At 58.9% G+C, this 14,969-nt stretch overlaps 1 protein-coding gene across 1 annotated transcript in view; it reads right to left on the bottom strand.

The window, feature by feature from the left end:
* GLIS1 (GLIS family zinc finger 1) overlaps nucleotides 1-14,969 on the bottom strand; it is a 212,372-nt gene that overhangs the window by 9,297 nt on the left and 188,106 nt on the right. The window contains exons 4-6 of the mRNA XM_012639363.1: nucleotides 13,261-13,422; nucleotides 8,100-8,210; nucleotides 4,377-4,503 (exon numbers count right to left, since the gene is read on the bottom strand). Of these exons, the coding sequence (XP_012494817.1) occupies nucleotides 4,377-4,503; nucleotides 8,100-8,210; nucleotides 13,261-13,422 (400 nt within the window). The remainder of the gene's footprint in view (nucleotides 1-4,376; nucleotides 4,504-8,099; nucleotides 8,211-13,260; nucleotides 13,423-14,969) is intronic.

Here is a 14,969-nt window from a genome sequence, read left to right as displayed (position 1 = left end):
CATGCCTGTAGTCCCAGCTACTCGGGGGGCTGAGGCAGGAGGATTGCTTAAGCCCAGGAGTTTGAGGTTGCTGTGAGCTAGGATGACGCCACAGCACTCTAGCCCAGGCAACACAGTGAGACTCTGTCTCAAAAAAAAAAAAAAGAAGACAGATTGGCTAACACATCTGTTAGAATGGGGGACACAAGGCCAGAGTTAGCTCTGAGGGCCCAATTAGGGGTTTGGGAGTTACTGAGGCCAGCCTTCCCCAAATGCCTTCACCAAGGAACCCTAATCTCAGGGGAGAACAAACTCCTACTCTGGGACTCTGTGGACTGGGAGCTGTGCCCACCATGATGCAGTGCCCACCCTGGCCAGCTGTTACACTTGAATATTACTCTGGTTACCATGGATCCAGGCCCAGTGCTCTTTATCACGCCATAAGGACCAGTCTGAGAACAACCAGCCTCCTTTCATGGACAGGGTGAGGGAGGAATTGCATCTTCTCAACTGGTTGCAGTTCCAAGGCTAGTCCCTCCCAGGCTGACCCGGCCTGCATTTCAGGAGGCTGCTACAGGAACTGAGCAGGGTGCTGGCAGGGACTCCAAGCTCAATGCCTTAGGCGGCATGGCAGGGAGCAAAATAAGTGAAACTCTAGGGATTCACAGTAGGAAGCAATGAGGACTGGTGAAGTGGAGGGAATATGGCCCGTAAGGGCCTTTACATCGAAACTGTTAGAAAAGCAAAAACCACACAAAAATAACCTCCATAGTGCCTATGAGACCAAATGGTTTGCAACCGCTGGCCTGGAGTTCGAGCACAAGCACCCTATGTTACATTAGGCGAAATTCTACTCTTACAACAATAATTACCGCAACTAAGAACGCGCTACGTGCCAAGCTCTTTCTCCACAGTATCTTGCTTAACCATCTCGACGACCGTCAGTGGCGGAGATAATATGATCCCATTTTAAGACGAATAAACTAAATCTCAACAAGTGACTCGTCCAGAGTCACAGAGTGGGCAGCTAATCAACCTGTCTTCCCAGCAGCAGGGAAAGAAAGTGCACTTGAGGCCCGGGCCAGGAAGCGGCGCAGGCTCCTGCTCAGGTCGTGGTCTGGATGCCGGCCAGGGCCTCTGTCCCGGGCAGGCTCTCAGGCACCCACCAGCTCTCGGCCCCAGGCCCGGCCCTCCCTGCCTCTGGAAGCTTCTCTCCCAAGGGCAGTACCACCTGTCCCCAGCCACTGCCGCCCGGGGCCACACAGCGCTCCCCCACGTGGGGGAAGTCACCCGAGGGGACTTCTGTGGGGGGAGCCTGGCTCGGTGCTGCTCAGGGCTGTGCCGCTCACCGCTGTCCTCAGCACCTCACCCGCCATGTTGAACCCACTGGGGGCCCGACAGCTGGGAAGGCCCGGAGTCCTGACAACTCCCGCTCCCTCTCCCTCGGCCACGCTGACCTCGTGCTGCACATGTTCTCACTGCCCACCACGTCACCCCGGTCTGCTAAGGACGGCCTGCCCGACACCCTCCCCAGGGTTTCCTATGAAGAAGGGAGCGGGTGCTTCCCGTGAGACAGGCTCGGGGGAGCTTCCTGTAGCCAGACAAGGAAAATTCGACGTCTCCCTCTCCCGCTCCTCCCTCGCCCTCACCCTTCTGTTCTGGACTCTTCTAACCCTGTTTCCGCGCCTCTGCCCTCCCTGGGTCCCGGGCCCTGCCTGCACAGTGCCCCCACCCGAGAACGGACACACCGTGGGCGACAGAGTGTGTATAGGAGGGGTGTTGACCATGTAGACAAGCGCTGGACGGGGATTAAGGAATTGCCAGACTGCGAGGGGCAGTGGGAGTGGGGACGCCGGGGGGTGATGGGCTCACCCCAAAACATACTACTCAGGCTGTAAAGCAATACCCTCAATCATCAGCCGTGAGCGCGTAACCTCTGGCCCTAACATCTGTTCCCAGCTGTGCCTCGGGCATCTGTCTGTCCTGTGGCCTGCAGGAGAACCTGGCAGGTTGGAGTCTGGGGGATCCAGGACCCCTGGTTGTGCCTGGCAGCAGCTCAAGGACAGGGACCAGCACGGGGTGTGGCACACGGCAGGTACTCGTAAGCAGAGGAGTAGCGTTAGCAGCAGGGAGGCAGTAGACTGGTTAAGAGCACAACCTGCAGCCAGAGGACTTGGGTTCAAATCCTGCCCCTGCCACTTGCCGGCCATGGACAGCATGTACCTTGTGAGGCTGACCTGAGGATGGCGGCAGTTACCACACACGTGCTCAGTCCCTGAAGCGGCGCCCAGCACGTATTCAACGAACGCTGGCTGCTGCGTTATTGTAAGAGGGCTGAGTGAACAGTCACCCTTCTCATTCACCATGAACGACGACAATAGTAATAATGGTAAAAGAAAAGTCACATAGGATTCACGTAACTGATCACATCCACAGTCATATTTGTTCTCATGGGAGGTTTGTGAGGGAAACTGAGGCTCCAAGCAGGGAAGGCACCACTTACTCGCCGTCACAGGGCAAGCGTGGCAGGTCCCGGCAGGTGTGGCCCTCCAACCTGTGTAGGTGCCTCAGCGGATTCTGTTGACACTTCCGCAGGAGTGGTTGGGGGTCGCATGGTCTGGATGATGTCTGCAAAGTGACCAGCCGAGCAGGTGCTCGAGGGATGGTTATTGCTGGCCTTGCCCCTTCTCCCTGGGACAGCCCTCGGCTGCCATCTGGGAGTATAGGCGTCCCCCCTGGACTGCTGCTGACTTCTCTGGATGACCTTGGGGAAGTCCTTGTCCTGCCCAGGCCTAGTGCTCCCGAGCAGAAATGGTGGGCCTCGCCCTGGGGGCAGCACTGCTCATCAGCTGCAGCCTCTCTCCTGCTGAGTGAGGAGAACCCCTCTCAACATAGACTCCAAACTGTCACTGCCTGTCGCTGGGAGCTGGCACTTGAGGTACCTTCATCCCTGGGCTAGATCAACCCCATGGTCCCTTGTAGCCCTGCCATGTTAGCAATTCTGACCCCATGAGAAGCAGCCCCCACACAGGGGTCCTCTAGCTGGAGAGGGAGAGTGTGACCCCTTCCTCCACAGCACCCATCGTCCTGAGTGTCCTCACCCTCGTGGGCCTGTCTCAGCACAGACCCCCGTGCAGGCGGCCCATGAGAAAGGGTAAAAACCTTCTCTTCCTGAGGCTGTTTGGCAAGTGCTTTGATATATTTTTAAATCTGCTGCTACTTCAACATTGAGGGGAAAGAATAAGAAATTAGAAAATAAAAAAATGTCTAAAATGGTTGGAGTAATTTAAGAAATCCCAGAGGGTGCGCAGAGCTTTCTGTCTGATACTGTGGTTTCTCTAGGGGGAGCAGGGGGGAGTACGAGCATTGTCAGCTGGAATCCAAAGGCCACACTGCCCTTATCTGGGCTGGATTCCCAGGCCGCAGAGCCAGGAATTCCTGCCGTGGCCTGAGACCTGCCCCGTGGCCCACAGCTGCTGGGAGGGACGGACAGGCCGCCTCCGCTGGACCAGAGTGTCTGGATGGATGGACCTGCAGGGACCTGGGGGCTCAGGGGGCCCCACCCTGGGCCACAGAGTTCAGTGCTGAGCTGGAAGTGATTTTGGCCAAGTTGCCTACCCTCCCAGAGTCTCAGTTTCCTCCTCTGAAACGGAGTCCTGGTGGGGCTTAAGCAGGACTTTGAGCCGAGGCCGGGTCAGAAATGGGCTCTTCTTGAAGGTGGTTCCTGCCTGTGGATGATCCTGGCAGCGCGTGCCATCGGGAGGGGCTAGGTCTCACACCAGGGCACCGCCGCCTCTCCTCGTTATGCTTAGGGCAGGGCCACATGTTCCCCCAGCCTGGCTCTGCGTACGTCCCATGCTGGGTGCCGATGACTGTGGGATGAGGCAGACCCTGGCCTTGCCCTGGAGGAACTCAGGGAGACAGGGGGAGACAGACGGGAAACAGAGCAACAGCCCAGAGGAAGGCTTCCTGGAGGAGGGGGCCTAGAGGTGGGTGCTGAAGGAGGGGCAGGAGGAATAGAGGCTGGCAGGGTGTGGACAGTGGCCTGGGGGTGAGAGGGAGCAGAGAGTATTCATGGAACTGCATCCAATGTGCCAAGGTCGGGGCAAGAGGCCACCAGGAGGGCCCAGGCCGAGGAGTGCGGGCTTCACCCCATGCGCCGTGGGGAGCAGCAGGAGAGTGAGGGGACATCTGCCTTGTTAGGTGAGCAGCAGAGAGAAGACGGGTTGAAAGTGGGGAGCCACAGGCAGAGAGGCAACTACATCCGACAAGTGGCTGCCCATGTCGGTGGCCCACGGAGCATCCCTGTTGTCCTGGAGGCACTGCTGGCAGAGAAAGGGCCCTCCCGGAGCCCATCCTGCCCCTGTGCCCCTGGCCCGGCCTCCCCGCACACATACCTGGGAGCAGCTCCGGGGCTGGGCCGCCCTTCCCGTCACTGGCAGCCAGCTGTGTGGCCGCGTGGAGCTGCTGCAGGGCCAGACACTCGGTCAGGACATCGGCCTCCGTATCAGGGCCCACGTGCAGCTGGGAACAAGCAGAGGGACACGGGTGTTCGCGTGAGAACGCCTGCCCACTGCGACCCTCACTTTAGGGGACAGGGAGGGAAGCGCAGCAGCCCCAAGACCTTTCTTGTCACCGTGCCTCAGTTTCCTCACTTGTAAGACGGGGCTAATTACATATATTGTAAAGACCATGTTAGCCCGGGGCCTTTGAGAAGCAGACGCCGAGATGGGATTCAACATGTAAGGATTTTAAGAGGGGACGTGCCTGCATGAGAGAAAGCAAGGCTGGGCTGGCCCTGGACCAAGGAAGGAGGGAGGGAAAAGAGGCTGGGTGGAACCTTCCTAGACTGGGATTCGGGGACTCGGGGAGTCCGCAGGGAGCCAAAGCCTGCTGACTGACCTCAGGGGAGTCCTGTGTCCCCTAGGAGGGGCTGCCTCAGTGTCCCTGCTGGGCCTGCCATAGCCAGTCACTGCCAGGGCAGCCTGTGGGAGGCATGGCCTCAGCACAAACACTGAGGTGGCCAGCAAAGTGCAGCAGTGGGCCCTCCCGGAGGTGGCTGGAGGGGTGTGAGGTACATTCTGTGGCGGCCACCCGCTGAACTGATGCATGGGAGTGAAATGTAGTAGGTACGCATAGGTATGCAGTAGGTATGCATAGGTATGCAGCAAGCGCCTCTCCCTCCTCCCTCCCTCATGCCCTGTGCGCCATCTTTCTTCCTTCTGGGTAGAAGGTGCAGTGCGAAGAGTTCAGGGGACAAGAGCTGGGCTCAAATCCCATTCTTTCCCTGTGTGATGTTGGACAAATAACTTGACCTCTCTGGGTCTTGCCTACCTTGCCCGTAATTAGCAGCAATGGTCATGCCTCACACAGGCTGCCGAGAGCAGTGATGAGATGATGGACGGGGACACGGTTTGTGAGGTGCTGTGTCCAGGGCTGGCCGAGCCCCACCTGGTCACCCCATAGTGGGCAAGATGGATTGGCACGTGGACTTGAGGTCGCTTGGCTGACAGCGAGCTGGGCTGGGATGCTCCCAGCAACCCGGGCAAATCTTTGGCCAACAACCCTTGGCTATCTCCAGAGACAGTCACCTCAGAACGCCTTCACCTCCCCAGAGCCAGGATGGGGATGGCGAGGCCCTCAGGATATCGGGGAACGAGGGGGCAGGCACATGGACGGGCTTGTTCAAATGCTCGCCTTAAACAGACCCAGAGAAAACAAGAGCCCAGTCCCACGTCACACAGCAGTTGAGTGTCAGCCCCGAGGGGTTTTCCACCCTCCCAGGGCAGCAGGGCCGGGACCCAGGCCCGGGGAAGGCAGGCCCAGCCTCGAGATGGGCTCGCGGCTCCCTGACCCAGCAGCTGTTTTCCATGTAAATTAAGTTTCTGGCAAAAGAAGGCCAAGGCATGTTCTTGCAGACCACAATGTCGATCGGATTAGGAGCAGCAGGAGAGGAGAATTAAGGAAGAAAAGCATTTCTAATTCTCTCTGAAACGCAACAGGGCTGCCAAGGAGTTGTCAAAATACAAGGGTCGCTTTACCCAGAAAGATATATCATCTCCGATGGCTTTTAATGGATGCTTATTGTTGGGAAGTTTGCAGATTTGCTGCCCCAAGTCCCTGGGGGCCCAGTGTGAGCCAAACACGGGGCCTGGGAAAACGAGGGCAGGGTTCCGGTCCTTGGGCACTGGTCCGCTTGGGACAGAAGCCTCCCTGGCGTGGAGCTCCAGCCTACTGAAGCCTTGGCCATTCCCTGTACCCACTCAGGCCCTGGAGACAGAAGGGTCTGGGATGGGACCCAGTTCTGTCACTCCCAGGCTGCATGGTTCTGGGCTGGTTTGTTAACTATCTGAGCCTCAGTTTTCACATCTCTAAAATGGGAATGAAAATAGACATTGCACCCCTAGGCTTACAGTGAGGACTAAATGAGACATGGGGCGTGAAGGCCCAGGTGCAGTGCCTGAGCCGTGGAGGTAACTGCGTAAAGTTCACCGCCCTTCTCAGGGGGAACATGGAGGCAGCATTTCCACCAGGGGCTCGCCGTGCAGGCTTTGCCCACGTCCTTCCTCTGATCCACAGCGTCCTGCAGGATGGAGACCAATGTCCCAAGCCTGGCTGTCTCCTTCCAGTGTCTTTCCCACTGAGGCCTGGCTGGCGCCAGTACCCTACTGCTGCCTCCCCACCCCATGGGCCTAAAGTAGTCTGCGTCTCCAGCCTGTAGGCCCCTGGCCTGCTGTACTCATGCCTGTGTCCACAGCTCTCCCAGTGCTTGGAATACAGTGGCTGCTCCAGAAATCTTACTGGCCCCTGGTGTTTCTTTCATCCCCACGCCCTCCCCGGCATGCAAGGGCCCCCACTCCCACGGCCCCCGGTGGCCCTCGGCAGACGTGAGTTGAACCCAGCCAGGTGGGCTCAGCCCTTAGCTGTAGTCCCGTCCCGCTGTTTTCTCCTGCTGACCTGCTTCTTAAAGAGTCTCTGTCCTGGTGAGGGGCACCACCATCCTGCTTCCAGGGTTTGGCACTAGGGCTCCTGGCCAGCCCCTCCTCCTCCTTCCCGCTGCATGCCAGGCTGGCCCCTGCATCTCTCCTGCTCCCCAACCAACCCCAACCCATTCTCCACGAGGTCCCCAGAGCCAGTCGTCTCTGAAGGCCACAGGTCCCTTCTCTGCGTAAGATCCCTCAAGGGCACCCACCAAGCTCAGGACAGAGCCCTACCCAGGCCCCCTCTCCTCACTGTGCTGCTCAGACCCAAGACAGATGAACGCCTGCTGGTCCCACACACGCAGGTTTCAGGCTTGCTCAGTGCCGGTCACTCTGGGCTATACTCTTCTCACCTGAATTCACCTGCCCAACACTTGTCCTTCCTTAAGATTCATGAAAATATGCACCAACTTCTGTCCTGAGCTTTAAATTTGTACGAGGGACAGTTCTAAACCTGAAACATAAATTTACTTATTTACTTCTCACGGCAGCTGCTGAAAGCAAGTCCTTCCTTGCCCCTCTGCCAGTTGAGGGACCTGGGCACACAGGTGCTAAGGCCCTTGCCCAGGGCCACAGAGCCAGCAGTGGTGCCCGTGGGTCCTGTGCTCACGCCTCTGACCTGCACCCCTGCCCCTGAGTCACAGCTTCCATGGACCCCCTGCTCCCACCCAGAGGGGCTAAGGCGCCCTTATCTGTGCCCCTGACTATTCTGCACACCTCTGTTGTCACCGTTATGATAGGATATTGGATCATCTTGTTACATCCGCCTCTTGCCACCAGGCGATTGCAAGTGGGGACATGCTTTTTGATTTTTGCATCTTCCGTGTCCAGCACAGGGCTGGACATCAAACGTCCACCGCACAAGCCGTGGTGGGTGGGCAGATGGGTGGGAAGGGGAGCTGGTGGGTGGTCTGTGGTAGTAAATGTCTAGCTGGGGGTGACGAAGGAAGGGCTGTGGGTCTGCAGATACACTCAGGGACCAGGTGGGAGGTAGATGGACAGACAGACAATGGACAGTGGCATTCTTAGGGTATGGATAGGTGGATGCGTGCAGGGAGTGTGGGCACCTGGCCTGACTCTGGACGGGCGGCTAGGAGGCCAGGGTGTCTGCAGAGAGTGCCAGGCCAGGAGAGCTCTTACCTTCTTACGCACCTGCTGCTCTTTGGCCGAATGGGCCTTTACGTGCTTGCGGAGGGAGCTGGGGTCCGTGTAGCGCTTGGAGCAGCCAGGGATCTGACAGGCGTACGGCTTCTGTAACATCAGGGGCACAGGTGGGGTGAGTGGGGGCCGCCCTCAGGGTCAAGGTCCTTCTGCATGACCTGGTGGGGAGGATGACTGGGCGAGGGGCTGGCTGTGGGCCAGGAGGGGTGTGACTTGGCCAGCCCTGCCCCCAGGTGTGGCCTGCTAGCAGGTGCCTGGCCTGGGAGTGGAGGAAGGGGCTCGTGTCTCCGTTCTCCCACCCTGCTGGGACCTCAGGTGAGTTCCTCCTCTCTGTGAGTCTCGCTTTTTCCGCTGCAAAACGGAGCCAACCTAGTTCTAAGGGTTCTTCCAGCTCAGACCCTGGCTCTCAGAAAAGTCCGCCCTTTGGATTCTATAGCTGCAAAGCAGCGGCGAGCAGACAGGAGTAAAGTGAGAAGGCTCCTCGGAGAGGAGAGGGCACGGCACAGGGCAAGGGGGCAGACACGGGCCAGGGAGGGACTGATTACACCTCGCAGGTGGGTCCAGAGTCCCCAGACTTCTCTGTGGGCCACGAGAAACCCAGGTCCTCCTGCCGACAACCTTGGGGCCAGAAGGGAGCTGGATCTCAGAGACACAGGCCTAGGGAGGCTGGGGGCTGTGTCCTTTGTGTGGGGAGTGGACGAGCCCCTTCCTTGTGGGCCCCATTGCTCATCCAGAACATGAGAAGTGGGCCCCAAATCTTTCCCACTGCCTCTGCCTGCATTCCCGCCCCAGGCTCCAGCCTGTGCATGGGGCCTCCGATCTCCCCACACTCTCACAGCCAGAGGGCCTTTTCCACAGATGGGCTCTGCTCCTGCCTTCTGAAAACCCCTCAGTGGCTCCCTGGTGCTCTCAGAACACAGGCCATATCTAGGCATCCAGGGCCCTCTGAGGCTTGGGCCTTGCTGGAGTCTGTACACCTCCTCCTGTCCCACCACAGGACTGGCCTTGTCCATCCCGCCCAGCCCATGTCACCTCCCTCCAAGCCCCCCTCCTCGATCTTCCAGGGCTGAGCTGAGCTCCATGGGCCGAGCTTCCCACCCACGACAGTGCGCACCCGGTGCTGCAGCAGGAGGGACCTGTCTGACTCATGCCAGGTCTCCGAGTAACCCAGGCCAGGGCACTCTTGTCTCTGAGTTCTGATCTCTCCCAAGGGGCTCCCACAAGACCCTGTCGGGGACTCAGCCACTCCTGGGGCTGGAGGTTCACAAGTTTTCCCCTTTGAGCACATCTCATGGTTCTGACCTCTCAGGACCCTCTCTCCCCTGGGACTGTAGGGGACAGGAGAGCGTTTGGAGGAAATGACTCCTCTCAGAGTAAGTACCAGGGACTGCGGTGTCCCACGTGGAGCTGCCCCCGCAAACTTCAAGGCAACTCTGCCCCTGCTGGACCGAGGAGAGGCCAGTCTGACCTTGGACCCGGGGAGAGGTGCCCATGGCCCAGGGACCCTGTAGTGGGGGAAGCAGAGAGACGACCATACCTTGGTGCTGCCTCGGAGGGTTGCCAGGTAAAGGATGGAGAAGAGCAAAAAGAGAGAGACAGAGCGGTGAGAAGCTTGCCTCGCCGTGAGGGAGGCCCGGGAGGGAGGGCTGAAGGCCTGTCTCCGCCCGCCCCCCGCCCGCCCCACTCCACCATGCCAGTCTCTCTCAAACGCACACGGGGCCCTACCCTGCCCCTGAGCTGGCCCCGAGCCCTGTCCCTTAGGGAGGCTGGTACCTTTCCACTGCTTTTGTCAAAAAGCGAACACATAGGGCTCGCGTACGCAGGCGCGCTTGCTGGAGACAAGGCAGCAAGGCCCGTCTCCGTGTTTGTTTTTCCGGGGCCTGACGTCTATAGAACACTCCTCATGCCCCGCTCCCCCATAAGCCCTCAGGAAACCCCGTGGCTGTCCCCAGAGAGCAGCCAAACCCCAGGCCTGGAGTCACTGCACAGGCGCCAAGGCCAGGGCCACCTTCCTCTCGTTAGCGTCAAGGATGCGCCTCGACGGGCCAAGCAGAGCCCTCTGGACCTTGCTCCCCGAAGAGCTCCTCGCTGAACGCCCGCATGCGCAGGCTCTTTGCTAAGCACTGGCCACCCGTGATCTCCTCTGAGTCCCACATGCACCCCATGGGAATCGTCCCCACTTTGTGGATGAAGAAATCGAGGCTGATGTTTTGCCCGAGATCTCAGAGCAAGTGAGAGTCTGTACATGACACCGCCTGGATGCTTCCTTTTGCCTGCAGCCATGAACCGTCCCGCCAACGGTGCAAAGGGGACAGATCATCACCCCACCCCATCATGCCAATGGGGAAACTGAGGCCCAGAGCAGGACAGTGGCTTATTCAAGTCCACACAGGCAGTCTGTGGCAGTCAGGACTCAAACTCACATCGACAGCCTGGGACCTGGCAGGACCTGGTCAGGTCTGAGTCAGCAAGAGGACAGGCAGGGAAAGGCTGCACAGACCGCGCGGGAGGGAGGCGTTTACCTCTAAGGAGGCCCAGGGAGGCCGGGTGGCTTTCCTTAGACCTCTGGGACCAGGAGGCAGGGCCAGGGTTAGAACCTGGGTCCTCTCCAGCCTGCTCAGAGAAACTTTCCTGCGGGTGGAGAGAAACCCATGTTCTCTGATGCCAGAGGGGAACTGGGGACATGGCTGGGTCCCCTCTTGGGGCCTGACCCACTGGGCCTGTGAGGGGCGGGTGCTGGGGCAGCAACCTAGCAACACAGAGTGTCTGTGGTGTTTATATGGGGAGCTGGGTACAAGTGGGTGCTGGGCTCGGTGGCCTCCCGGGGACATCTTGGGGAGATGAAGGCCTGAGATAACTCTGTGGGCTCATTCTGGGCCTGACCCGACCTAGGCCTTGGAGCTCTGTTCACACACCAAGTAGGGGCCAGAGGCCTGTTGCTTTGGGGCTGGGTCCAGGAAATGCAGTGAGGACGGAGGGAGGAAGAGGGTGAGTCAGAGTAGGTGGCCCGAGAGGCCCTGCAGGGTGGGGAGAGGGTGCAGAGGGGCCTGGTGCTGTCGCTGCTGCCTGTGGCCTCCGGGAGACGTAATCATGGGTGCTGGCGCCCAAACCGTGCCTCTCAGCGCCTGGGCCAGGGTGTCGAGGGCCCCAAGGGCTGGGAAGGTAATGAAGGGGCAGGGGATTTGTCGGAGCCACTCCTCACTTCATTCCCCCAGCACGGCCTGTGACAGTGAAGTCTGGAAGGGAGGGGAGTTGGGTTCAGCCTGGGGACAGGGCTCTTCCTTGACACCCTCATCCCCTCTGCTCAGCTCCCCTCCCCAGGGCAGCTGCCACATCAGCTATCCCAGCAAAGAGCACTGGACTTGGAGTCAAATAGCCCTGGGTTTGCATCCAGCTCGGCCAGGCACCCACTAAGGACAGGTCAAATAACTCAGTCTCTCTGAGTCTCAGCTCCTCTGTTTACGAAGTGGGGATAATGGCTTCCACCTTGGGTTGTCACCAGGATTAAACTGGGGGTGGTGTGTGTGATACTGTGGGGGCCTGGGGATGTGAGGAATGTCCAGACCAGGGCCTGGCTTGGCCCCAAGAACATTATTTCCTTGCTATTTTCTGCCTCCTCCCTGCCATCCATCTTTTCTGGGTCTCAGTTTTCTCAGCTATAAGATAAATGGCTTGGATCAGAGGCCTGGAATTATCCTTTCAGCTCTGACCTCTAAGGCTGGGCGCAGTGTCCGGGAGCGGTGGCTCACGCCGGTAATCCTAGCACTCGGGGGGGCCAAGGCAGGAGGATAGCTTGAGCTCAGGAGTTCAAGATCAGCCTGAGCAAGAATGAGACCCCGTCTTCACTAAAAATAGAAAAAATTAGCTGGGTATGGTGGCGTGCACCTGTAGTCCCAGCTACTTGGGAGGCTGAGGCAGGAGCATTGCTTGAGCCCAGGAGTTTGAGGTTGCTGTGAGCTAGGCTGACACCACTGCATTCTAGCCAAGGCAACAAGAGTGAGACTCTCTCTCAAAAAAAAAAAAAAGCTCTGACCTCTGTTCTTTCATGGCCTCCAACTTACCCTGGACGGGTCAGTTGCCCTCTCGGGCCTCTGTTTCCTCCTCTGTGCACTAGACAGGCTGGGCTAATGGCCACTCAGATCTCCTAGCCCCCCGCCCACAGAGTTCCCCCAAATCTGCAGGAAGAACAGAGAAGCAGGTCTGGGGCCCAGGTGTGGGCTCTGGCTGCAGACCCCAGTCTCCTGCTACACACAGGGACTGGGGTCCTCCCGGGGCATGTGCCCTCTGACCCAGGGCCCGTGAGAGTGGTCAGCTCTGCCACCATCCAGCTGTGCAACTGTGAGTAGGCACTGACCTCCTGGAGCCCCACTCCCCTCATCTGTCAAATTGGCTAGTGACCCTCTGATGGCAGGGTGGGTATGAGATCCTGGGGGTGATGTTTTAGAGGGTGCTGTTAATCGCACGGGGCTGGGGGATGCTTGGGCCAACACTGGGGAAAAGTTGCTGGTTATCCACCATGTGGCACAGACAAGGTAAGGGAGGTAGGAAGAGATCCGGGCATCTGGAGGCCCAGGTCACTGCTGCAGGAGCCTGGAGTCTTATGTGCTGCCCACCTCGACTCCTTGCCTACAGTCTCAAGGGACAAAGAATGGCCCTGGAGAGCCTCTGGTCTGTATCCACGGAAGGCATGGAAAGGGCAGGTTGCAGCCTGCTCTGGGCGTGGCTGACAGGCTCTGGGGAGAGGATGCCGGAGGGTTAGCACAGTTTCTCCATGTGGATACGCAAGGAGTCTAGAGCCCAGGCCAGTTCCCCTGGGCCAAAGCTGTGGTTCTCAACTGGGGGCGAGCTTGCCTCCCCTCCTCCCGGGGACATTTGGCAATGATCAGAGACATTTTTAGTGGTTGCAATTGAAAGAGACAGAGTTGCCTCCTGTCTACCTAGTGGATAGGGCCAGGGACACTGCTAAGCATTCTATAATAAGGCACAGGAACCCCCTTCCTCCCTGATAAAGAATTATCCTGCCCCAAATGTCAGTGGGGCCAAAGGCAAAGGCAGGGGCTCTGCATTGGACAAGTGTGTACGCCCTCTAGCCCCGCCCCTGGCCTCTGCACCGCCCCCTACCCCCCTCCCCACAGCCTACCGTGTCGAGGTGTGTGCGCTGGTGCTTGGCGCGGTCGCTGGAGTTGCTGAAGGCCTTCTGGCAGCCTGGGTGCTGGCACAGGTATGGCTTCTCGCCCGTGTGGCTCCTCAGGTGGATCTTGAGGTTCTCCAGCCGTGAGAAGGCCTTGCTGCAGCCTTCAAACTGCAGGACAGGCTGGTGAGGGACACTCTCAGCCCTGCGGGCACCCCCATCCCCACCTGGAAACTCAGCCCCCAGCTCCTGCCCTGTCCGAGCCTCCAGGAGCTCCGGTTGGCTCCCTGTGAAGTGCTCAGGGCCCAGAACCTATCTGGGAAGCCCTGGTGGGTCCATGGAGAGTATACTCCTGACTTAGAGGTGGGGCCCTAGGGCTGGAGAACAGCACCATTTCTGGAGCTAAGGACCCCTCCCCAGGGCCACCTGGAAAGGACAGGTGCTACAGCACAGCGCTCAGTCAGCACTCTGAGGGCGGGTGCGTCTCAGCACAGACAGCCTGAGATGTGGAGCCCAAGGCCTGGGTCTGAATGGGGCTCTGTCCCAGGAGGCTCTGGGCAGTGCCCTTCAGCCCTTTGGGCCTGATTTCCTTGTCTTCAAACTTGAGATGTGTGGCCACCACCCAGCAGGGCTGATATGAGGGCCCAAGGGGTGGGACGCTGAGTGTCACGGGGCTTTGTCCACCTGGAGCACAGCATCGGCGGTAACTGTTGTCAGAACAATAACTGCATCTGTAAGCTGCAGGGTCTTTCATTTTTCGTGTGGCTCTGCTATCACATTGGCCCTCCACGCTTTCCTGCCTCTCTTTAGGCCCACCCCATACTCCAGATCAACATCAGGAGCCGCTGGGAAATTTCCAGCCTGTGTTCATGAAGACGCTCAGCAAGGACTGTCCCTCTCTCACAGCCTTCCATCCAGTCTCCCTCGGCCCTCGCCGTCCCGCTCCAACGCTGCCCGGTGGAGGCAGCAGACTCTGAGCCTTTGGTGTGGCTGGCTGCTCCTTCCTGCTTCTCCCCACCGTCTGACCCTGCTCCCGCCAGGCTGATGGTCCGGCGTGTGCACGCACCGGTGTGAGGAGGGGGCTGCTGCTAACTGGTGTCCGCTACACCCAGGAGTGGTGCTGCGTGTTTGACCACACAACAGCTATGAAGTATGTGATATCAATGTCCCTATCTCAGAGATGGAGGCATCATATAGTAAAAGTGACCTGTCCAAGGCCACAGGGCTGTGACATGGCAAAGACAGGACTCAGGCCAAGTCTGATGCCAAAGGCCAGGTGGCTCTGCTATGCCCACTGCCTTCCCAGGGGCAGGTGACCTTTGAGGAGGAAGGGACCAGAAGAAGCAGGCTCCCTTTCCCGAGCCATTGGTTTCCTTCCCTAGGTCCAGGGATGAACTGCCAACCATGAGACCTTAACCCAGATTAGGGACTATGGGACCTCACCCTTCTGAACCAGGGGCCAGCCTGGGCTCCCAGGAGCAGGTGGCTCAGGATGAGGTGTGGGCAGCTGTGTTCCTCGAGGGCCAGAGCCCCCCCCCGCCAGCCTGCTTTCCACCCCTGTCCCTGGGTCATCTGCGGGGGTGGAGGAGCTGACGGTTCTCATGTACGCGTCCACATTTGGAACCCTTGCCCTCCCTCTTTCTGAGCTGGGCACTGGTTTCTTTCTTGTTCTCTCCAGCTTTCAAGTCACCTTATCCACCAGTGAGTTTATGGGCGGG

This window comes from Propithecus coquereli, unplaced genomic scaffold, assembly GCF_000956105.1.
Source record: "Propithecus coquereli isolate 6110/MARCELLA unplaced genomic scaffold, Pcoq_1.0 Scaffold14, whole genome shotgun sequence".
NCBI classification, from domain to species: Eukaryota; Metazoa; Chordata; class Mammalia; order Primates; family Indriidae; genus Propithecus; species Propithecus coquereli.
The sequence above is the reverse complement of the archived record's forward strand: the minus strand, read 5'-3'. Positions and strand labels throughout refer to the sequence as shown.